Source organism: Rhamphochromis longiceps, linkage group LG9 (assembly GCF_057381845.1).
Source record: "Rhamphochromis longiceps isolate RC_006_pf linkage group LG9, R_longiceps_female_GT1.1, whole genome shotgun sequence".
In the NCBI taxonomy this organism is placed as follows: domain Eukaryota; kingdom Metazoa; phylum Chordata; class Actinopteri; order Cichliformes; family Cichlidae; genus Rhamphochromis; species Rhamphochromis longiceps.
In genome coordinates this window covers 16,144,951-16,170,205 of record NC_140565.1, presented here as the reverse complement: position 1 = coordinate 16,170,205, position 25,255 = coordinate 16,144,951, and the positions used below count along the sequence as shown (strand labels likewise).

Below are 25,255 nucleotides of genomic sequence, written 5' to 3'. Positions count from 1 at the left end.
GCTCTGTTTGTTTCATTACCTCACAGCGCCAAGTGGGCTTCTGTTTGGGCTTGGATGGTGAGGGTGCCCCACAACCTCCACCAAGGCTTGCACTGGGCACAGGGTTGGCATGGTTGTGGTTGTACTGTGCTTCACTTCCACCATTCTGGAGTGTTTGCACGTTGTTTAGATGCTTGTCTGACTGCATGTGGATGCTTAGGTTGCCTTTGGTGGTGGTTGAGTAGTTGCATACCTATAAGAGAAACAAACATTGGGAATTAATATTAATAATAGTAATGATGTATGATAAACATTAAATACATCAATGACAAATAATAGTTGTTTTTTGATTTGTTGTTCAGCACTATAATTCAAAATGTATCCTTAAAGCTACAATGTATGTTGAAGAAAAGAGAAAATAACATCCAACTGCCTCTTTTCCCTTTTTAATTCCAAACTTTTTGGAATTTTGGGTAAATCAAAAATAAAATATAATATTATATTATAATCCACGCAAAAAACAAAAACAAACCATAAGCGAAACGCTCCTTATTTGACAATTTCACAAAATTAAAAAAAAAAGAGGGAAATGGAACTCCACAGACATGAAACATAAGATGGACAGACCTCACAACGGAAAGGCTTGTATCCACAGGTATAGCTTTCTCCTCTGGCTAAACGAGGGTGAGCCTGTCCTGTGCGGCAGTACACACACGATCCACCTGACTCTGGATGTTTCTCCTTCATGTGAGCGTCCAGTGTCTGCTGGTACTTGTAGTGCCAGTTACACTTGGGACACTTCAGCGTCTTGCAGGAGTTCCTTGAATGCATCATTGTCATATGCCCTCCCAGAGATCGTGAGGATCCCAAGACCGTGTCACACTTGGGGCACTCTACTCCGCTACCTGGTGACCCTTCACCAGGGCCTGGGGTTCCAGGAGTCCCTGGAGTTCCAGGTGTACTTGGGTTTCCTGTGTGTTGATGCAGAGGTCCAGGACTCTCATCATCTCTGCGCAACGTCATCATGTCAAGGGGGTTTGAGGATGGTGATAAGCCATCCCGTCCTGCCAGGCCTTCATTGGTTGAGTCACTGCTGCTCTCCCGCTCTCTGGCAGCTGCCAGGGCAGTGGACAAACGGCTCTTCTCCATCTCCAGCTTCTCACTAACAGGTAAGGAGGAAAGGGAAGTGGATGCAGGGCCTTTACTGTCATTATTCAACTTTAGCACACTGTTGGAAAGGGGGGAAATACTTTGGTTTAAGAGAGGGAAATCTTTGCTACTGGTGCTGTCGGCCCGCTGGCCTGTCATCGTCATGACCTGTTCCTCCTCCTCTTCTGCCTCCATATCCGCTCCACCACCACTGGAATAAGCATCCTCATCCTGCTCTGGACTTTCTCCTCCCACCGTACCGGGCTCCCGCTTAATGGGCGGGTACTGGCTCAGATCTGGCCCATTGGGTTGCAAAGTGCAAGTGTCCCTAATGTGGCCTTTGCGGTCACGATCAGAGTTCCGCCCTTCCAGGCTGCCACCAGTGGTAGCAGCAGCAGAACTCCCGCTGGGGGTTCTGTGGGCACCAGCCCCTCCCCCGAGGTTTGGGTTGGTCTCAGCCTTTGGCATGCTTTGGGATCTGGGGGTTTGGTCAGTAGAGGAGCTGCTGGCACTGCCCTTTAGGAAGGCAAAACCTGCCTGAAGGGAATCTGCATTCTCCCCACTACTGTGGAAAGCATTCCACAAGCCGCGGAGCCCCGTGTCTGGCCCTAGGAAGTTGGCAGGTGAGGGAAAGTGGGGTAGCACAGAGTTTGGGGTTTTTTTTGGTTCCAGAAAGCTTATAAGAGGTTCTTTGTCCTTGCCGATGCCCTGAATGATGGCAGAGATGTGCTTGTTGCTCAGCAGCTTCTGCTCCTGCTCATTCAGGGTCATGCGGTGGTCATGGACAGCATGTGTCACGAAGGAACGGCTGTAGCCAAAAGACAACTTGCACAGGAAACACATCAGTACAGGCTTCCGCCGCCCATCCGCCACACAGCCCTCAAACTTGGACAAGTCCACATTGTTGGGGACATCTTTGGACACACAGGAGTTTTTGGCTGCACCATCCGCCTTTAGATAGTCTTTGTCGGTCTTATGGCGGAGGTCATACACACGGAAACTGTGCAACACAGGACCAGCGCCTGCCAGCCCTCCAGCTGAGGTATTTGGGAAGGAGGGGTGGTCAGCCGCTAGGGATTTACTCCCAAAGGGTGAGGCAATGTGGAAGGTGTTTATGATCTGGGGGTAGAAGGACATGGGTGCAGCGGGCTGCTCCAACCGTTCCCCCCCTGGGCTCAGGCCACTTTGACCACTGCTGACCTGGGTATTCGGGAAGGTCTGGGGGGACAGCAGGCCCCTGAATTGGAGAGCCCCAGAGAGCTCCCCCTGGTTGCCACGCTGCTCTTTGGAGTCCTCCAGGATGAAGGCAGAGCCATCGGGCTGGTAGATGATCTCGCCGCACAGGTTCTCCACATCACTATCCTCTTCCATCTCCATCTCGCTGTTCATTTCCCCCACTTCTGCAGCACCCACCTCACGGTCTCCTTCATCCTCGCTCTCGTCCCCTATCATCCCTTCAACCTCCTCACCCTCCTCGTGACCTCCAGTGGTAGGCAGGCGGGCATTGGGGCAGTGGTGCTCCATGTATTTTTGTAAACTGGAGAAGGAATTAGAACATTCGTTGCAGGGGATCTCCTTTGCCGGTGCCACGGGGGATGTGGCAGGGGCAGAACAGTCCGAACCCAAAGCTGCTCCTCCTCCTCCTCCTGGTAAAGTTCCGGTAACACTCCCTTTGTTACCGGTAGTAAAGCTTTCTCTTCGACTCTGCTCAGTTACAGGGTCGGTGGTTGCACTGACAGTGGTGGGGGTAGTAGTGGACCTCAGCGGACTCACAACGGATTCTCCAAGGCCATTCTCTGGCTCTCCAATGGCAGCAGGTGACGATTGGTTGTTGTTGGCATTGGTGCTGTTGGCGACACTGGTCTCCATGGCGATGACGGAGTTGTCCTCAGCAGCCGCATCCAGCCTCTGGCCACCATGTTCCTGCTGCCGTGATGACACCATAGGGGGAGAGTCACAAGTTGCCATGACGACCACTACATAGGGATCTCATCTCATCCAGCCCAACAGGGACCTGAGTTGGAGAACGACAGAAATCAAGAAAGAACATCAGAGATTTACCAAATACTATTCAACAGTAGACTTAATAGGCAATTTCCAAATCACTGGTAACTCCTTTAAAAGTCAATTTAAGACATGACTTAAACCAAGTGCTAAATATGTGATGGATTTCTCTAAAGGTTTTTAAATTAACCCATTTTAACAAAATTCAGAGCTTTTGAGTTTTCTACAACAAAATAACCAAGAACAACTTTAAGTCCCACTGATGAAAACACCTCCTATATGGCAGTCTAGTACAAACCATATATACTATACTGTTCAAATGGCACTCCAGAAATCCAATATTAAGTGGATTTATGAACAAAGCAGCTGCACAGCAGTTGGCAGCTGGAAAGTTTAAAGAAATAACCTGATCATCTGATTAGTGGACTCTTCTGTGTTTAAAGATTATTTCTTCATATGGCCATGAACTGGCCTTGGATTTGTTCTTTCTCTTTTACTTTCTTAAAACCACATATGTGAGCACAACAACTAACAAACAGAGGTAATGACCCATCAAGTTAGCGTGTTGCATTATGAGAAATAATGTGAATTATAGAGGTTCTTAGTCATTGGAAAATAAGTCTTGGCATACTCTTACAAATCCGGAGTTTCTAATTGGGCAGCAACTATTAAGCTAGTAATGCCCTGAAATTATGTGGTAGGCTTTGTTTGGACAGTAGAACCAAGAGTGTGTCTGTGCCATGAGGAATGGTGGAGCACTGTATAGCACTGTAAGAAAAATCAAGAATTTAAAAAATATAATCTTCACTTGTCATTTAATGCAACACGGAGAAAAAAACAGCGATAGTAAGAGGAAAAAAAAGCAGAACAAGCTTCCAAGAGGAATGGTGTTTAGAATTCCAGTGAGATGTTATCAATCCTGGGTGGCTGCCCATCTCTCAACCCCTCACTACCTAAAACCTTTGGTGTTTCACAACAAGGCACAAATTCGAGGGCTCCAACAAACCCCCACACAATGCCGAGAAAGCCTCTTAATCCCACAAACACCCATAACATGCCACAGTCGCTTCATTTTGTAATCACAGGCATAATTTGTTATCACCTGAGGAGAAATAGAAGAACAAACTGAGAGAAAAAACATAAAGGGGAGAAAAGGAAAACCACTGCAGCTTAAAGGAACCTACTTTGTTGCTCAGCTAAATGCAACAAATGGGAACTAGTTGTGGATGCCAGTGTCTTTTCACTTGATACAGTACCAGGTCTTTTCAGATGCTTGCGTGTAAATGAGCTAGCATTAAAAGAAAGCTTTGAAGAGCCATGTTAACCTTTAACCCAATCCACCTGCTGTTTAATTCTCCCTCTATTTTCCTACACTGCCTCTCCCTAACAATAAAGCTACAAAGCAATTAGAGGATTAATCCGCAACAATCCAGGGCTAAACAAAGCCAGTGGGAGGGACAGTAAAAGCGTGAGGAATGAAATCAAACATGTGTGTGAGTGCGGTTGTGGTTGCATGTGTGTGCACGCGCTATAATCAGGTCTAATCTGACATATCCCAGAGATGATTCCATGGGGACTAGTGATAGATTAAAAGAGAGAAATGATGTTTTCTCTCTCTGCCTCTCACTTTGTATCTCTCTATTTGTGAGATTAAAGAAGAAAAAAAATTCACAAGGAGCAGAAAATGAATTTTCAGTGCTTATCAGTTCAGCGTGAATGTGGCAAGAGGATGGAGGTAGATGTGTGGCATGTGCATGACAAAATCATCTCCCAGCACAAGAGTTTGCACTAAAAGTTTCAGAGCAAACTTAAAAATATATATATTTTCAAGGTTTCTTGCAAGATGCTAACAATTTATCTCTCTTGAAAAACCTACATGAGATACTTATGAATGTTTAATTACAAAAACCCTGCAAAAAACATAATGTGTGTTTTTTGTTTGGGATGTTTCGCTGAAGACACCAATCTTGGAGATGATCATCAGCTAAATTAGCTACAACCAAGCAAGGGGATAAAACTGACCAAATGTCTGTCATGCCACAAGAACTCAAGCTATTTACACTCACACTGAGTCATTTTCTCCCCCAACTTTTGTGTTAATTTTAGACATAGCCGAGCTACTTATGTGACGGAATAATAAAACAAAATTGAGCTGGCAGGACGGAAACAATTATATACAAATAATGGCTTTAATACATCCACTTAAATGACAGCTTATCCCGCTTTCTACCATCCATTATTATCACATATTGCCAAAACAGCACACTGTGCATGTTCCTGCAGTTAAACACATACACTCTTGTGTTAACCGTAATTGAGGGCAAAGCTGTTCAGAAGTAGCGGGTTTGAGAGTAAATGTGACACATACGGCAGGATTTACTACTTGTCAGTGGTGTCATTTCGTTGGTGACTTACCCCCTTTGAATTGTAGCTCGGACATAAAACACTGCAGTTTATGAATTATGCATCTCCTTAAGTATGGAATTATGTCTTATGGATAAGCACTTGGCACTGGCATAGGTGAAAAGGTTAGCAGCTGTTTACATGTGTACTGCCTGCCAACAATAACATAACTGTCCATTTTTTAATGGTAGTGATTCTAATTGATCCCATTAATTTTGCCACCTACAGAAAACTGACAAAGAAGACTGCTGCTTAATGCACTTAGAGCGAAATAAGCGCAAGTTGTTTGCTTGGCAGTAGTGTGGTGGGAAAGAAAGTGAACGTAGTGTTTGCGACTGCACTAACCCCTGAGTATTGGTGTCTCTCAATAATTTGGCCTCGTGTGGGGACTCAAAAGAGGAGCTGCTTTCAAAACAGTGGATGCCTGATCTTTAGTGAAATGCTAACGTCTTGGCTTTTAATTTATCCTGCAAGCGCTTGTGAAAAGGCAATATGATGCAAGACAGTCTGGTGTAAGCATTTGAAGTCTTCCTGATCCCTTCAGCATGTGTTAATTTAGCATAGCTGGACAGAGAAGTAATGAGATGTCTGGTCTAACTGTCAAGGGAATCCAATATTTTCCTCTTGTACCTCTCTAAGCTTAAAGTAACATTTTGAATGCCAAAACCTTCACAGCCCGAGGATCTATATAATAACTCGTGATCACTCTCTGTCCTCGCTCCTTTTTTGTTTTGCTCCACTCCCAAGGTTTCACACCTTTCACAGCAGCAGTGCCCGCTTCTGCTTTTTCATTCTTTCTTTCTTTTTCTTTTTTTAAAGGCATATCATATTACTACTAGCTAAGAAACATTCCTCTTTCTGTCCCCCACTGGCTTCCTCTGCACTGCTAACCAACCAGACTACTTTCATTTGTGCATCTGTGACAGAGCGATACGCAGATACACGGGAAAGAGAGAAAACAGTGTTAAAGCCCAGGTTTTTCCAGAGTGCAGAAACAGTTCCCTTCTTTTAACGGAAGAACAAAAGAGATGGCCTGAGCTGCTCCTTCCTCTGTTTTTTTAATTAAGCATGTCCCCTTGCTTTCACACGTATGCACACGGACACAGACGCACACCCACACACAAATACACCCACGTACGCTAAGGTAATTAAAGTGGCAGATCAGATCCAGTGAGAGGCAAATAATAGCCCAGGAATGCCTGCTTTGGACACCGCTAGGTCTGATGGGTGAAAGGGGCTAAGAGACTCCTCGGCCTATTGTTTTTCTCCCCCTCCCCTTGGCTCTCTCTCCCCTACCCCTTCCAGCTGCTTTCAGTAGCTCCCTGAGAGGCAGAGAGGCACTATGAACCAAAGGACTTCTGGAAAAACAAACAATTTCTATCACACTTGAGTGATAATAAACTCAAGTTTAGTGCTTCTAGTTAAAGAAGTTTCAATGGGGACATTATGAGTATCAATGTAGTGTACATATACGAAAAGTTGCAATAAATCAGCTGATATTAGTAGAAGTGTTACAACATGTCCACAGTTCAGACCGGAGGCCCTCGGGTGCTGGTGATGTCACAGTCTCCTCCTGTTTTTGTCCTCCTGTCAGAGTATCAGGCATTAACCGGAGCTGCTGCCTGTTCAATGACAAACCTGTAATTGTAATGTCGCCACACTGCCGTCTTTGTTTACACAGGGATCTGCTAGGTTCAAATTCTTCATCACTAAGTGTCTGACATTTTAATGCAGTGGCAGACAGTGCTGTTAATACTGTGGTGGCTATTTACAGCATTTGTAAACACTGAAATTAGACAGACCTGTGCTTTCTGATGTGGCCATCCAAGTTCTAAAATGGAGCTTTTTCTCTCTTTTTGTCAGGCTGTTTGGGGGCACATCTGAGCGGGGCCTGATGACTGTCGAATTGAAATTCACGCTTATTCTTTAAGACAATCCCACCGACAAAGTCAGGAGACAGCATGAGACTATTGCTAGGTATCCATTCCTTGAGGTCTTCTAGAAGGTCGTCGCTCTCCCCCGGCATGTGGCCCCTCGGTCCAACACCAAATCTTCAATCAAATGTCACCAAGCGTTAGCCAAAGACAAAGGGGAAAGACGCTGTGAAAGCCCCTGCATCCATCTCCCACTGTCAGTGCCATGAATAGGCCTACTCTGGTCTAATTAGACCTGTTTATTTGTTGCCATGCAGAAACGGAGGGATGGAAAACGAAGTGGATGAAGGAGGAGGGGAATTATCTCCTTCCTCACAATAGAAGAGTGGCCTCGGCAGCCATCAAAGAGCACTGATGCACGTATGCACAAACACACTACGCACATATGCACACAATCACAGAATAGGGACTAATGCTCTCTGTTTAAAGTCTTAAAGGACACAGTGAGAAAATTGTAAAGGGATAAGCAGGCGATGGCTTCTTTTTTTTTTGGTCTCCTTTACTTCTTAACCTCACAAAGGGTTTTCATGCAGCCACTGTTTGTTGCCTGGGGGTGTAATATTAGACACTGGATGCAGTAGATCTCCCTGATGATGCCCCCCCCCCCCTCCACTCCTCCACACCCATTCCTGTCTGCTTGTCCTCTTGCCTGTGTCTCCCTCGTGAGCAAAGGCCTTCATTACCAAAAGACACCTTATCATTATTGCAAGGCAAGGCCCAGACACCTAAAGCGCCACTCCATTTAGCACAGGAATCTTGTTCGACAAATTACCTAGTCTGCAAAAAAATGCCTTTTGGCAAATCAAAATCAAAATTACGTCTCACATGATCAATGATCTTGGATTTGTAGGTGGAGGGAAAAAGAACAGACAAGAAGGTTTAGAGGAGGGGAAAGAAGGAGTATAACAAGGTGAAACGTAGAGGACAGAAGTGGTCTTTTTTTTTGTTCTTTCGTTCTTTTTGCAGAGCAGGTATGCAGGATCTATCCCTCAGGTTGATGACAAGTAAATTGGTCTCATTGGTTGCTCAGGTAACAATACACCCAACTCCCCCTCAGGCCCTTACCTGAAATTTCATTGTTAGAGAAAACATATCTGGCTAACGCTGTGAAAAAAAAAAAAGAAAAAAGAAAAACTCAAAATGAGAATTTAACAGGAAGCAAACAGCATACAGAGTGCTATGCAAAAACAAAATGTTGACCAGGTGGGAAAAATAGCAAACCCAGGGGCCGTGTTTGTCTTTTTCCTCTCTTCCAGCAAGTCACGGATGGCTTCTAAAATCTGATTTAGGGTCAGATTACACCAGCCTCTATTCTAACGTCTGTTCCTCTAGTCGCTGCTTAGAGGCAACCTCCAAAGACTTGGATTTCTCATTGATTTTCGAGCACAGTTAAATACATTTCACTTTAGAAGTTTGTGCTGCATGTGCATCCTGGGTCAGCGTGTTTATCTGCAGCCTGTTGGAGACAAGGTTTAACGGATATAAGACAACTTTGACAGGATTTTGCATTCTTACAAACAGACTTTGGGCTTACACGGTCCAGTCTAAATATATGCACAAGTCTAACACCTTTGAAGAGGCAATATTTCAAACTTAACTCAAACTGAAACATGAAAATAAACAGTCAGACACTGCTGGGTCGCAGTCACCACTTACTGCCCTTGCTAAAGATTTTTTTCCAGCATCAAAGGCGAGGCAATCTACATAGCTAATGCCTCCACTTCTTCTTTTTTCTCTCCCTTTTTGCTCAAACTCCAAACAGCAAAGACCGAGGGGAGTGAAAAAAAAGTGGGGATTTTTCTTTTTCTGGCAATCTGGAAACACTCTCTAGTTAATTAGGGTTGATTGGAAATGAACCGCACAAACAAAGGGCAGCCTATGTCCTGACTATTATCACCGTGTACACATGCGTGCACGTGCACACTGAGGTACTAAAATCACTTCAGAAGTGCACACGCTGGTAGAAGCTTCATTCTCAGGACTTCCTCTGATTTTTTTTCTGTCTGACCCCCCCCCACCCCCCCCACCCCACACACACACACACACACACACACACACACACACACACTCCAAACTATATACACCACCCCAAAAAATCCCCCCCCCCCCACCCCCCCCACCCCTTCACTTGCCAGATTAAGGGAATGCACTGACGAAGAATGTGTGACGACCTCCACTGCCAAGGAGCAAAACTTCCAGCCCCTGACGCCACAAAAGGCAAGAAGGTAATTAAGTTTGAAAGAATAGAAGCACTGCCGCAAACAATGCGCTAGTGTCCATGGGGAGGGATATATGTGTGTGCGTATGGGAGGAGGCGAGGGGGGGGCATGAAAGCCATTAACATTCAGAGGCTGGGTGAGAGAGAGGAAGGAGGGCAAAGGGGAACTGAGGATGGCATTCTCCTTCTCTGTGTGCTTCACCCGGTCTTTCTCTATCACAGCACGACTTGTCTGTTCATTCTTTTTATTTATCTCTCTTTTTTTATGTTCTCTCAATCACCCTCACATCTGGTTTGGACCCCCCACCCCTTCCACACCACTCCACCCCCACACCCCCACCCTACCAAACCCCACTGCAGCAGCTCTCCAATGCTCTTTTTTGGCCCCTTCGCTGTTACTTGTTGTTGCTCCTTATGTTAGGGGTGCCCCCTACAGATAACACGCACACACAAACATATACACACACACAGACAGACAGACAGTGTTTTTCCTTTTGCTTTCTTAAAGTCCAGCTCCTGCTCTTGATTAGCTGTTTTGTGGGGCTAACTTTTGCATATTTAGGCTTGAGGACAGAAGTAGCCAAACCTTGTGCAGTATCCCCATCGCTAAGCACCTAAGAGCCCTCAGAACAAACTAGTTAACTTTCCAACACACTCGCACCGGCACGCAAGCAGATTTGTAGCATGGAAGCACATAAAATACACAGGGAGCTTTCATCTTTTTGCCACATCTCCAGAAAAGCAGTTTAACTCAATTAGCAAAGAATGTAATTTTATTTACAGACTTCCAAGTAATTTGTAACACGCACGCACGCACGCGCGAGCACGCACACACTTGCACAGTTTACGCAAACTGTCACTGTCCCACGTGGTTGGAGCTAAGAAAGAAGTATTCATTGCTCATGCATGTGTGTCAGTCTGTGTGTATCTGAGAGCTGTGTGAGTGTGTGTGCATCTGTGTTCGGACAGTGGAAAGATCATGAGACACATTTACGTCAGATGAGTGAATCAGACAAACCACTGCTAATTTCAATGAGGGATTCTTTTGAAGAGAGAGGGAGGGTGAAAATGAGAAGTTAAAAGCCAGGAAGAGGCATACAACAATAGATTAAGAAACCAAGCGATGACGGAGCAAAACGCAACTTTTGTATGCGCGCACGCTTGCGTGTGTGCATTATTGCTTCTGCGCATGTTTGCAAATCTATTGTCAACTGCTTTTCCTACACAACCGAGGAAAGCAAGTCGCCAACTAATTGTTGTTTTGCGCCGTTATGAGTTTGGTAATCTGCCTCTCTTTGTCTCTGCATCTCACCAGAGACATGGATTAGAGCTAAAATGATGACTGCTTAATCCTTGATTTGCCTGTGCTAAATAAATATTAATCTAGCCTGCTCATCATGCTCTTGTAAGGTACAACATACACAATATGAAAGGGCTTAGCTGTTACATAAATCACAGCCTTATCTTTCAGATGAGGCAAAAGCATGAGACCATGCGCACACCTCTCTGCAGTGACACTGTAAAGTGAAAGGGGTGGCAGGGTGGGATTATTTGCCAAGTGAAATTAATAATCCCGCTAAATACAAATCCTGAAAAAAATCTCTTAAATGCATGTTTTCTCTCGGGGTGTGTGTGGACACACAATTATATACCAGTCCAGGGAAAAAAACAAATTGCAAATATCACTCATTTGTGTTGATTCAAACCCCTCTATCTCTCACTCTGCTTCTCAGCAGGTTTGTTTAGAAAAAATACTGCTGGGAACATGAAAAATGAAAGCTGCCATTGCTGGACTCCCTCTCACTCCCAGAAACACACACACACACACACACACACACACACACACACACACACACACACACACACACACACACACACAAATACACTTAAATTGACAAGGCCGTGGCAGCGCAGCGCAGAAGAGGTTAAGCAAACACTGTCCACGTCAGTCAAGGATAGCACACACTCACAGACAGACACAGAGAGCAGTCTCTGACGCAGGCATTTCATATCCACCTGGCAAATATAAACAACTGGTTATACTGTATTAACTACCATGAGCCTCTGATTCTCTGCTCATTTTATGCTATGATAAGTGCAAAACACATTTAACGACTTGTATGCGTAATATTTTTAAGTCTCAAAATAACATAACTTTACGACTTGTTATTTAAATTATGTGAATCTTTGGCACAGCAGTTTAAAATGAGGGGGAAAAGGCACTTTTCTTACACTGAATTTTGTCGTGAAACGCACTAGATCCTGCTGAAAGCTATTATTAAACTTTACAAGCTAATGCACCAACTCTGGCTACTTGTTGCCAAAAATGTATTCCTTGTTAGGAGAGCAAAAATGTCACAAATGTGGCCCTATTTGGTAAAAGATGTCTATCAGGATCAAGTGACCAAAAGCATGCAGGCAGCACAGTTAGTTACAGGATAGTACATAAATATATGTTAGCTGCTGTCTTTAGTTATCACTCTATTACGACACAACAGGTAGGGGCAGCTTGTTTCTCCAGTGTGTCAAAGTCAGCTGATTTATGTTTGCTCGTCCTGTGGTTATCTGTCCAATTACAAGAGAAGAGAAGAGAAGAGAAGAGAAGAGAAGAGAAGAGAAGAGAAGAGAAGAGAAGAGAAGAGAAGAGAAGAGAAGAGAAGAGAAGAGAAGAGAAGAGATCTGTTTTTGCTGTTAAGAGTAAAGACACCTTCTGAACTGTACGGAGGTTTCCCAGGTGCGGAGACCACATCTTCTCCTGTTCTTTTTCCAGGGGTAACAGTAAAGTTTAAAGTTCAACCCCCTACTGTTTTCTAAAGACAGTACTCGGCGGGACCCTAGCCCTGTTATTATCTTCATAAACATAATCATAGGGCAGGTATCCCGACTGACGCCACAAGCTATGTGCCCCTCACTTAAACATCTCTTGAGCACTTCTCTGACACGCCACAAAAAGCCCATTAATGTGTTGAGTGTTCCAACAGGAGAAATGCTTTGCATTCGGAAAAGCCCAAATGAACGCACATTTAGGCACGCTCGTGTACAGATACGGGAGCAGGCAGAGGGGATTTGGAGGGGGGCAACAAAACATAAAAACACAATACACACATACCTTTTGGCTTTCCAAGAACTTGAATGCTCATGACAGGTCTAATTTCTGGACCCAGTGAATTACTAATTAACTTAAGCGTTCGGCTCTCTATTTAATTAGAGAGGTCTTCAAATGAACTTTAGACCAAAGCCATTTGCTTTTTAAACAAACCCCCTTTTTCTGACAGCTGTTGTGAGTTTGCCCTCTTCTCACAAAAACCACAAGGAAAGCACAGTTGTTATTTATGCCATCATAGGCTCTTTTTTCTGGTTACTGTAGGAGGGAAGAAAGAGAATGGGGGAGGAGAGGAAGAAAAAAAATGAGCAATGGAGTTGAAAAGTGTACATTTTAATTGGATTTTACTACAAACAAACAACTGTCAGATGTAATTAGCATGGTTTTAGATTAACGCAGCAATATTCCTTTATCAAATAAACACCATGTCACACAAATCTAGGGCCAGCCCGCTGAGAGGGAACCGAGATAAAATGGACCCATTACCTTACTGTTCGCTCTAGGAAATAACTGCTGTTAGATATAACTTACACAAAATCCTATTTAAGCCTCACATGTGATAGCATGTGTCTATTCATGCTTATATATGTGTGTGTATCTGTGTGTGTGTGCTTGTAAATCGCCCTTTATGTCACAACCGGGGAGACCATGGAGTGACAAGACAGCTGAAGACCACAGTCAGCATCCTCTCCTTTTTCAGTCTCTTAAACACACAGAGATTGTGCTTACTGCGGAGCAAAACCACATCTAAACACATGTAACTTTTTTTAAAAATCATTTGTAACACATCCTACTAAGTGCAAAAAAATCACCCGGAACTAAAGCCTTCAAGAACATTTCTGCCCTTCAATTCACAAAAAAAAAGAGGAAAAAAAAAAGGGGCGAGCGTCTCCAAGAACCTCAACAGACCGCCGAACCATCCATCACCACATCATGACGCATGTTTAGGTATTGTGTTAAGGAAGAGGTCCATTCTTCAGCATACTTTGCTTTTTTAAGGGTTCCTCCAAAAGCCTAGCTATATCTGCTCATCTAAGCTGGGATGAAACGAGGCAAAGCTCCCCCCTCTATTTAGTCTAGGTGCAGGGAGCTGATACATCAGTGAAACCGCTGACAAAACTAGCCCTGTTACCTACAATTTCATATACAAGAACATTCCAGTGCCTGCTCTGCTCTTCTTCTTTTCTGTCACAGGAAAGGGGGGGTTTACCTTTTTTTTTCTTTCTAAAAGCAAATAATTAAGGATTATTCCACAGCTGGTGCCAGGCCAGAAAAAAGGGTAGAAGAAGAAGAAGAAGGAGCAGCAAGGTTTGAGAGGGATAGTGTTGGCTGAAGTCTCATCAGGGAGTTACAGACACACGCTTGCTTGCTTGTATTAGATCAGACTGAGACCTACACTAGAAAAAGGAAAGATCTCCATTCTGATTTTTTAAAGCGACTTTTAATATAATCCTGCAGATAACCAGACACAGCTATTCATATTTAATGCAGGTGCATTAAATATTTCAGCACAGAGAGAAGAAAAAAATATTATTTATATTTCTCTTGATTTGATAAAACACCACTGGTTTACGAGTAAATTATGTTTTTTACTTCTATGCGGTCACACTAACTTTTAACTGCATTTTAGTGCGTTTTTAAAGTTGTGCGCACAAGATTTTAATAGTAATAGTTACCGTCTCTGTGCAATTCGAGTCAAACTCTTTTGGTGAAGTCGTTTTAATCTCTTATTACACTGTTTGTTTAAGAGCACAAGTCATGCATAATTAATCAGCCACTTATTCCCCGACGAGCCTTGCCAATGCCCTTGATATCCGCATCATGTTGCCTTCAGGAACACCAAACGACACACCTGCGATGCACATGAATCCACAGGCACAGGCGGCTGTTGACACACATACCAGCTGTGTATGTAATGCTGTGAAGAAAGTAAAGGTGTTGCAATGCATTTATATTTACATATATATATATTTACTCATGTAAGTGTATTTGATCATTTCACTGAATACAGTACGTGTGTGTGTTCTTATTTATCTATCTCTCCGTAAGCTCTATTAATGTGCACATATCTTGTGACTGCGCTGCCTGCCTTTTCAATCCTTGCCTTTGTCTTTTGCCGACAAGGAAGAGAATGTATCATTTGTCATGAGACGTCTCGTGCTATTGTGGTGTGTCTTTTCTCAAACCTGGAGAAACTTAGTCATTCGTCAACTTTTTCCCCCCCTCTTAACCCGGAGCTTCTTATTTTACTTCTATTTGGAAGCAGTATTTGCGGTTTCTTTTTTAAATTTTTTCTTTTATCTTGCCAGCTTTTAAAGCTCTGAAAATACTTTTGAGAGCAATCGATAAAATGTGGCATATAACCTTTTGTGCTCTACATTATTTTCTTTTGCAGAGTGGAAGAGGGACAGACCTTTCTAAAATAAAAGGCTGCTGAATGCTCCGTTGAATATGTAAGATGAGGACTGTAAGGTACTCGCGTGGACCTGAAGGGCTGAGCAAGTGTCCTTCACAGTGACTGCATCAAGGAGTGCAGAGGACAAACAATGTCACAGCCCTGAAAGGTAACTGCAGCTTCAAATCTCCACCAATGTGCAGAAATAACGTAAGTACTATCAGAGATGTGCCGCAATAAGCAACAGGACGTCAAGAGGTGCGAATGACAGATGAGACGGAAAACAACCGGAAACGTGAGGCCGAGATGCCAACGGAGATACACAGAGAAAGCAATCGGCGAGATACAATATAGGACACAGGAGGAGCACAAGAGAAGCCTTGTCTTTTTCATCAGTGCATTTCATTTGACCGAGACCTGAGAATCTCAGCCACCCCCAGGGCCCGCAGGACCTCAGATCAAACACAGAGAGTTCTTAAACATATGGCCCCGATTGTTCTTTCCACACCCTACGAGCTCTCCCTGCTTCCACTTTGAAATGAAAAGAGTAAACATATTATTCTAAATGAAATACCCAGACCCATGTTTTTCCATGGTTAATATCCTGTATGAGATGGCTGATGCAAAATAGGCAGGAGAGCCTGAGAACGGGACGGAGCACAGAGGGAAGAGAAAAATCCCCCTCTTTCTATTTTCCCTTAAGAGACTGATGAAGGCTTGGCGAGATGAGAGGGGGGAGAGACAGACATAGGGACGTGAGAGGGAGAGAGGGAGAGAGAGAGTGAGAGAGAGGGTAACGCAATCCTCACTGGCGCTGGACCAACAGCAACAAAAACATTTAGATAACCGCGCTCAATAATGAACGATTTCAATGAGGACAAAAATTACATTTCCTACAGATAACATGCCCCCTTCCCATAACAGAGCCAAAGGAGCCTTGAAACCACGTCATGCTCAACAGTGGTGCAGTGGAGTATTATGTTAGGGGAGGGTTGTAGTAACTATATTAGTATCCTTTTACCCCGCCAGAGACAGCACTTTTACTGGTTGTTAGACGATAAAGTCGGCAGAGCTGAGAAAGAAAGGTAGAAATACAGACACCGTGATAACTCGGCTAGCTACACTAGAAACACAACAAATCACTCTTCGCCTGACTCGGCCTGTGCTGTGACACTACACCAGCGGCGTGGCTCAAACGATTACAGATCCGCAAGACACATTACAAGGACCACTCAAAAATAAAACTCCACACACACATAACCAAGGATCACTGCAGCACACTTGATCCTCACAGGTGGCGCGGGTCACAGCGAGAATGCCATCCCCACCTTTCTCAACCACTATCCACTCACTTCCTTTCATGCCAAAGTCTGTCAAGTTGCTTGAGAGGGGAAGAGGCAAGAAAAGAGGAGATATAGCGTGGAAAGGAGGCAGAGAAAAAGAGAGGGAGTCTTTGTCCTCCTCCACTCAGCTCCGGCAACGTTTCCTCCTTGGGTCTGGCCAGAATTACCATATGAAAGGCGAGGGAAGGCGTGCAAAAGGTCAAAGAAAGAGGATCCTGTCCAATGAGAGACAACAAAAACAGGCCACACCGGCTTTTGTGCCGTTCATGTTTTCCACCACCCAACCTCAAGCCCCTCCCTCAGCTCCTGGATCATTTCCATACGCCAGATGCAATAGCAATGATGACGGTTGATCATAAATGACTTTTAAAGAAGTTGAATTTGCTCATACGGGGGCCACTGTGGCACTTTTGAGCCGCGTCCCCACCCTTACGCTCCTTCCTACCACCAGAACTCCCACAGACAGGAGTTCACATGAAACACACCTGCCTCGAGATTTCACAGTTTCCTCTGCCCAGATGATATCCGATCAAATCCTTAGCAAACATCTCAATAAAGGAAAATGTAAGAGCGGTGTAGTTTCATTTGATCCACAAAAGCCGCTCCCTTCCGTCCATGTAAATACTACCTGAGCCACATCCATCCACTACATAATTGTACACTCCAGTGCTTTAGGGATGCAGTTTAGTATATACATGGAGGCTTTGGGAGTTTACCCGTCTCCACAGTTCCTCTGCTATCATACATATTGCTTCACATGACCACTTCCATCTGCTGGCATCTGAACAAACACCCTAAAACACTGGCCCTGGTGTTTCCGGGGGTCCTCTCCAGCAAACACAGTCCTCTACCGGTAGTGGCCTTAGACTGGGAGGGAGAGAGGGTAAGTGAGGGAGGGAGAGAGAGGGATAGAGCATTTCATCTCTCTTTCATCTCTGTCATCCAGTCAAGCGTTCAATGCCCCATTCAGCGCCTGCCCAGCATTATGCAAAATAATGCTAATCCCCTTTCCCGTGCTTTCACACTTGTATAAACCGCCGTTCCTGCCTCTGAAAAGCAATTATATCAGTTTACGTTCCTGTCAAAAAACAGGATTAGCATGCAAGTACTAGTAGCACCAACTAGGCCCAATCGCTATCCACCTTTGGCTATCGGGAAGTACAGAGCATTAAATGCTTGTCCATCCTACTCCCCTAAAATAAAATAAAGTCCCGCTGCCTTGGTGGGGTGGGTGTGTGTGTGTATGTGGGAGGGGGGGTGGGGGGTCTATACAAGTGTTGTAATTAGATATTTGGAAGAAATGAAAAGAAGGGTCGAAAGTTTGAGAGACACAACTCCTCACTCAGGATATTTTGGCTCAAGCTTTTCTTTTCCCGAATCTCAGTCATGTATAATAATCAAAAACAAATTTGGCTATGTTGCTACACAGGGCCATACGAGGCCCACTTCACAGTGCGTGTGTGTGTTAAAACATGTGACACACAGAATGACACACAAATGAACTGTTGTTGTTCTCCCTGACACATTGCTTCCACATGTGCGCAACCTTGCCATGCAAACACGCACACTGAGCAGACAAGGAAAGATGGCAGAGTATTTTTTTTGAATATGCAAATGCTCGCAGAAGCGGAACGTGTGTAAATAGGAGTCATTGTATGCTGCCTTAATCTAGAAAATCGGACCTCTCGCTTTCTCGCTGTCTTTCTCTTTTCTAACCCCTCTCGTGTTTTTCGGGGGGTTTTTTGTGTGGGGGTGCGGGTCGAGGGAGGTGGAGAAGGATCCACAACCATCCCAACTGAAGACAGGTCAGGGACAAGTGACATTAGTCAGCACAATTAGCAAGGTCGTCATGGCGACTAATGAAATTTGGCAAAGCGGCCAGCCGGAGACCTAAATGAGCTAGCTGGTTACGTGGTAGCACGGGGGGCTGGCCCGCTCCTGGCTGCTGGCTGGTTGCCTTACACACACCCATTATTCTCTCTCTTTTTTTTCCTTTTGCCGTGGTGGTACAATAGACTCACTTGTATCTCAGCCGATACCCACCGGCAGTACAAGCTCTCCGCCTGACAATTTGCATATGTTAATATAATTAAGTGCTAATTACACTAAAACTCGCATATTCACAAGCACCCTCCCCGGGAGCTACGGAGAGGCTTGATCTCGTTCCAAGTCTTTAACCCTCCTCTGCGTCGCGCGCAGTGTGTGTGATAGAGAGAAATTGTGTGTTAGTGGTGGTGCCCCAGGGCTGACACAGGAAGCCCCGGTCTTTGAGACATAATGCTGAGCTGCAGTGAACTTCTTAGCTTCTTGCCCCCCCTCACCACCACCACCCCTTATACAGGCCTCCCTGGGCCAGGAGACCTTGGCTACTACTTGCAGACCATCATCCCTCACACACACATATGTGCAATTGGTAAATAGCCCTTTGCATCAAACACGGCAGGCTTTTAAACTGTTGCATAACAGAAGTTGCATAAAAGACAATCTATGAAAAATCAAAGGGAGTGCAGTGAAGAGGGTCTAAAAAGAGACAACTTGGTCCACGAGAGTCAAATTTAAGCATGGGATCCTAAATATTTACCTTAAATAAATGCAGAGAGCATTTCTGTTACTTTGGCGAATCAACCATTTACCCTTCATGTGACGAAAATGCTGGCCATGTTAAGCACCGAATCCACCGAAAGCAGGTAACTGGAATGACACCGTTATTTGAGTCATAGATGAGAGACAACAAAATCTGCACGATTCCCTCCAGTGAGTATGCGTGCATGGATGTGAGTGTGTGTGTGTGTAGGCCTGCCGTTTTGATAATGGAGGACAGGCGGTTGTGCTTTTCACATCATAATGGCCGTGAATCAGGGAGGAAGCCAAGCGATCGTGCTACAATTAGAGTTCTTTTGTGCCTCTTCCTCTGTGTCTTTCTCCCTTTCTTTTCTTGTTTTCAATTGCTGACACTCTACCTATCAAGGGTATGTTAAAACAGTCTACTATGCTGTTGCAAAAGCTGAATGGGTGGGTTTGGGGGGGCTGTTTAGGGGCCCAGGGTGGACGGAGTGGAGGGAAATTCATACTGTGCTGCTGCTGCCGGACACACACACACACACACACACACGCATGCACACGTGCACCAGATGGTACAGGAAGGAGGATTAAATAAACACCCATGCACAGACACACACCTATTGGCAGACGGACGCCTCTGTGTGCACTGTCCCTTAATGAATGTCTATTGGGAGTCAGAGGGTCCAAGCTCATTTAGTTGACTCTCAATGAGATGCAGCATTATGGCTATGGTAATACGCTCCTCCCTTCCCCAATAATCATACGCAGGTCATTGTGTCGGAGTGATTCATTTCTATCGCACACATACGCCAGATGTTATTACACAGGAGAGTAAATCTCCCCCAGTGGATGTCAATGGCCTTCTATGCAAAAAAAAAAAAGAAAAAGAAAGAAAAAGGTGAAAAATGGAGGAGAAAAAGAAGAAAAATATATTGTTAAAGCAGTCCGGAGTGCAGTAAGCTATACTGCTCGCTCAACCATGACGGCTGGTAATGCAGGTTTGGATGTAGCTCTGTGTGTGTCTCTTTTGAGGAGGTGGGGTGGGGGGGTTGGAAGCTCCCCTTCACTAATACCTGCTACTCGGATTACCACAGCGTCTTAAGTATTCAACCGGACCCATATTTTCCCTTTCTGCCTTTTTAGCCAAATTGGCTGTCTTTACACTGTAAAGCAGCGATATAGCCCTCCTTACTAAGGGCCTATGGGGGATCCACGAAGAAGAACATTAAAATGCAGCGATAGCCTTGTTGCAAAGCTCCTCTTTATTTCTTTCTCTCTTTCTGCAGCAAAGGCTTCTAAATCATCCAGCCTCCTCTATTAGACGGGAGACTTATTGAGGTAGAAACCATAAAAAATGAAGAAGGGAAATTTAATCCTTGAAATATTGATTTGCACATTAATATCAGATAGGCAGAGGGCAATCTAGCCGGGTGGAAATGACACATTGTCGACCCCTAGGAGAGGCCCGAGCCAATCTTCTAGCTGCATGTGTCTTAGACCCAGGAGTTATAGGACAGACTCAGCCCCTGTCTCCCTCTCTCTTTCTGTCTCCCATCCTCTCCTCCTCCCAGTAGCCTCTCACCCATCCGCCCCACCACCACCCCATACCCCCACCCATCCATCCTCACTCTTAATGAACGCTGCAATACTAAAAATGCATTAGCTTTTAATAATCAAGCTGCATTTTCAAGCCAACAGCTATTGTCCTCCCAGGGCTGTCTGCCCATCTTTCACACTTTATATGTGTGTGTGTGTTTTTTTCTTTTATCCGTCCTTTTTCCTGCTAAGGGTAAAATGAACGTTGCAAGCAGCTTAACTAACACGAAGCGTTATACACAGCCAGTCTTTGATAGTGCTAAGACACCAGGCTCAGAAAAACAAAAAAACAAGGAGGCCTGGGTTTCTGCAAACACACGCCTAAAAAAAGAAGAAGAAGAAAAAATCCCTCATTTGCAAGGCTGGAAAAATAACAGTGAGATTTTGTTATTTTAGAGTGAGACAATACCGTCATTAACTGACGAAATTCACTGCAATTAGACAGGATCATCATGTCTCATAATTTCACTTTTTAATGATTTTTGTTTTTTGTTTTTTATTACTGGTCCGAGGCTGAATGTTTTTGTTTTAAAATATATGATTTTATGCAGATGCAATTAAATTGTCTGACAAGACAGGAGATATTCCCTTTCTAAAAAAAGAAGAAGAAGAAGAAGAAGAAAAAACCCCCATAAGTGTTCATAGTTGAACCGGAAAAAACGATCTTAGATCTATTCTTGAAAATTGTATTTTACATAATAATAATAACAACAATAATAACAATAATATTATTAATAATAGAAGGATATTATTAAAGCAGCAAAGGCGGTTATATTTTTTCCTCTCTGAGATTCTACAGAAAATCTAATGGGCCTATTTGGATTAAAACGTAGGCGTACGTTCTTCAAACATGTACCCATTTATTAATCCAAACAAATATTAAAGTATAGTGGGTTTATAAAGAGTGAATTAAAAGCCTCTATTTGCGGAAGAAATACGCACTGACTTCTAAACATCGATCCCCTCCAAAAAAGCAATGAAAGCCGTGTATGAATAGAGACAATCGCATAAAACGGTCGCCTATCCTATATCGGCGCATCGTTCTCTTAGAGCATATACAATCTTCACACACACACACACACACAACACACACTCACTACACCGTTACGTACCCGGGCTGGAGAAAGAGTGGCCCCTTAGCCTTATGTTTTTTTTTTCCTCCCGTGCGATCGATGCCCCCCCCCTTCTGCCCCCACCCCCATCCCTTCACCCCCAGCATTTCGTCCCAAACCCAGCCAAGTCTACCTACCGACTTAAAAAGCACCAAAAAAAAGACGTAAAAACACACCTAATAATCCCCACTTTTGTAATCTAGTTCATCTAAACTAACACAAATATACGACTTAAAGACAATCTTGCAGCCAGCATCTCTTGGAAATAACATGACAATTTATGTGAGGAAATTAATGCCTAAGCCCACTGACGCGTATAGGAGACCGACAGTAGAAATGGAATTTACAGACTTTAAAGGGCGGAATTTAAATAAAATTAAATAAAACAAATGTTAATATCAATAAATGTAAAATAGAGTGGTAATTTTGCTGATGCTTAACATGCCGATGCTGAGGAAAATCAGGGGATCCCGGAGTTGGCTGGCTCTAAAAGGGGCTCTCTGTGCTATCGGTAGCCCAGCGATCGGTCGCTCTCTTGGGCGACGCAGCTGTGCACGCCTCGGTGAAGTGAGACTACTTTTTTAAGCGCAGCAGGTAAAGGTGTATGGACTATCGGCAGCAAATTCGCGTTACTTCTGTACCGATCATCTCGTTTTTTTAAAAGAAGCCTTACTTCGGAAATTTGAAAGATATGCACTTATTCCGGCGAGAGGGGATCGTGTCGAGAGACTGATCGTGTCACTTCGGCCGAGAATGCCTGGAAGGTGCATGATTCCCGACGTGTACGGAAAAACTGGCTTAAACGCTGCAGTGCACCCAAAATATGACTTCAGATGAAATATCTTATCGTTGAAGCCTGAAATGAGGAGTCACTGAGTGGGGAGGGAAACAGCAAGCCGGACACCTCGACTAGACTCAAAGCGGACATGTCCGTGGGATCGGACTCCTGGAAAGGCAACACGATATCCGCACTGCAAAGCCACAAAAGCAGAGGAGGCGCTCGTCCCGTCCCGTTCCGTTGTATCAAAGGTGGAACAACCATCGCATGTGTCCGCCACACAATCTGCACATTAGTATAAACTTTGCAAAAGGCAGGTCCGGACGTGGTATCGTACTGTACTGCCACGGACACATGCGTAAGAACGCCTCCAAGCCTGTCAGTCGCTTGTTTTATAGTAGCCAAAGAAGCCGGAGTTGCACTAACATCACGATATCCGCCTTTATTCTGGACTAAAAAACACCCAGCACCTGTTATCCAAACGACCCCGATGTCCAGGATCCACCGGCGAGATAGATAATCGATACCCGACCACTAAATTTAACACACACACCCCAAACTACTCAATAAAAGTTAAAGGGAGAGGTGGAAATGAAAAACTTACTTTCTTCCCCCTCCAAAACCGTCACCTCCGCTTCTCTCTTTGCTCTTGGCTTTATAAAACAGTCACATCCAGCGTCTTGCGTAATTAGACAGTAAAAACATGGAAAAACGGGGAAAATTACAATAATCCTCCAACTTTATATTGGGAAAAGGGGGTAAAATCACAAATGTCAAGCATTTAGAGAGCTATCCCTTATTTTGGTTCCGGTGGCGGTGAAAAGACGTGTCGACGGGCTGCCTCGCAGTTTCTCTTGTGGACGGGGGTCGGGAAACGGAGGAAAGGAAATGAAAATCCGATATGTCTTTATTCTGCTAATTATTATCGTTTTAGCCCTGTTTAAAAAAAATGGCTGATTAAGTTGAGTGCGCATGTCTTTGTGTGTCTATTTCCCGATATGCACTCTGGGAATGGGTAGAGAGACAGAGAGAGAGAGGACGAATGAGAGAGAGAGAGCGATAGGGAGGGAGGGAGCAAAGGAGAGACGGAGAGGGAGGGAGAGAGGAGAGAAGTGTAATTAGTGAGTTGATCAACAGTCTCCACATTGCAAATGACGCGCACACGGAGCCCTGGCGGCCGCAGAGGTCTATGCGCGCAGAGAATCCTTTTGTATGGTTTCTCTCCGAGGGCCAAATCACATGTAGAACAATGGACAACCGCTTCCTCCACAGCAAAATGAAAAAAAGGCTGGACTTCGAATTAGTTACAAGCACTTAGAAGTCATCTTTTCCCATAAAAAACATAAATAAAGCAAGTTGTGCAGATGAATATTTCTGAGGTGCAGCGCAAAATGCTCCAACAAGAATGTCTTTTAAGATGTGATTTAACAAAGATAGGATTCATATTTTTTGTGTGTACTTTACACCAGCTTGTTTTTTTTATTGATTATGATACTACAGGTAAATTATGATTTTTTTAATCGTGTAAAGCTCAGAATGTCTTATTTTGATTCCGAGAAATTGTAGAATATAAAAAAAAAATCTTTATGTGATTTTTAAAACGGTAACTGCGCTTTGCGAATAACACTTTTGATCAATAACGAACGTAAAAACATAAAGAGAGGGGAAAAATACCTGAAAGGAGATTCAAAACCACAGAACCGGCTTTTTGCTGCGCATCAAAATGGACCTGTGTGTCAGGCCTACCTTTATATGTAAAAACAAAACACACACACAACATAAATTACATGTGAGTGATTTATATTACGTAGTTATGTGTGTGTGTAAAAAATATTCTCGTTGTTTACTGAAAGTGATGACTGTGCATGCGATCTGTTGCATATAATGGTACACATCGAGCCACAAAGGATCACAGTAATCCACCACATGTTGGAAAGTCATCTCTGCCCTTTCTGGACTACTGAGGCCCCGTGTGGGTTCAGTAGAATCAAACTGCAAAATCCAATACAGGGTCACGCAAAAATCACCGTGTCTATTCAAAGCTCAATTCACTGCCTTTTACATTTAGTGTCCTTACAAAGTGCAGCGTTCTTTTTAGCCCTATATCATCTCAGTGCAAACAGTTTGCCGTGTTTCCCCCATCGGTTTCTTAATAGAGGCTTTTGGGCAAGAGGAAGACTTTACACAGTCTCAATCGGGGAGAAAATCAAGAGATCTTGTTCGCCTTCGTGGAAAAAAATCGAAGCTGGGGGTGAATTGAACTGCATGAGCCGGGACTTGGGATGTGATGATAAGGCTGCTGCTGGCAAGTGAAGTACTTGGTCTACTTTGCAGCCACATTGACTGGACTGCACCCATACCAACTGGATCCTTAAGAAGCCAAGAGATCCGAGCCCGACCCGACCCGAGGCTGTTTATTCTGGGTTTAGAGAGGTCTCCAACAAAGGGGGTGGGTGGGTCGAGGTGATGAACAGAGGCGTCACTTTTCACCCGGATCCAAGGCTCCTGCTGCTGCGCTACTGCTGTAGCTGCCTCCCTGTCCTACAGGGGGGTTTTTCTAGCCTGTCAGCCCTGGGAGGCGTCGCTCACAGACGGCTCGGAGAGTCGATTTTTACCCGCTTCAGCAGCGGACGCGTAAAAAAGTCCACCGGGGGCCGTGCGCTGATCTTTCAGAAGCAG

The 25,255-nt window shown here is 44.3% G+C and overlaps 1 protein-coding gene across 1 annotated transcript in view; it reads right to left on the bottom strand.

Moving 5' to 3' along the window:
- The window catches only part of zfhx4 (zinc finger homeobox 4), an 82,447-nt gene extending 58,872 nt beyond the window's left edge, over positions 1 to 23,575 (bottom strand). Inside the window, exons 1-3 of the mRNA XM_085418487.1 lie at positions 23,181 to 23,575; positions 607 to 3,142; positions 20 to 232 (exon numbers count right to left, since the gene is read on the bottom strand). Coding sequence (XP_085274613.1) covers positions 20 to 232; positions 607 to 3,096 — 2,703 coding nt within the window. The 5' untranslated portion in view covers positions 3,097 to 3,142; positions 23,181 to 23,575. The remainder of the gene's footprint in view (positions 1 to 19; positions 233 to 606; positions 3,143 to 23,180) is intronic.
- Between the last annotated feature and the right edge of the window lie 1,680 nt (positions 23,576 to 25,255).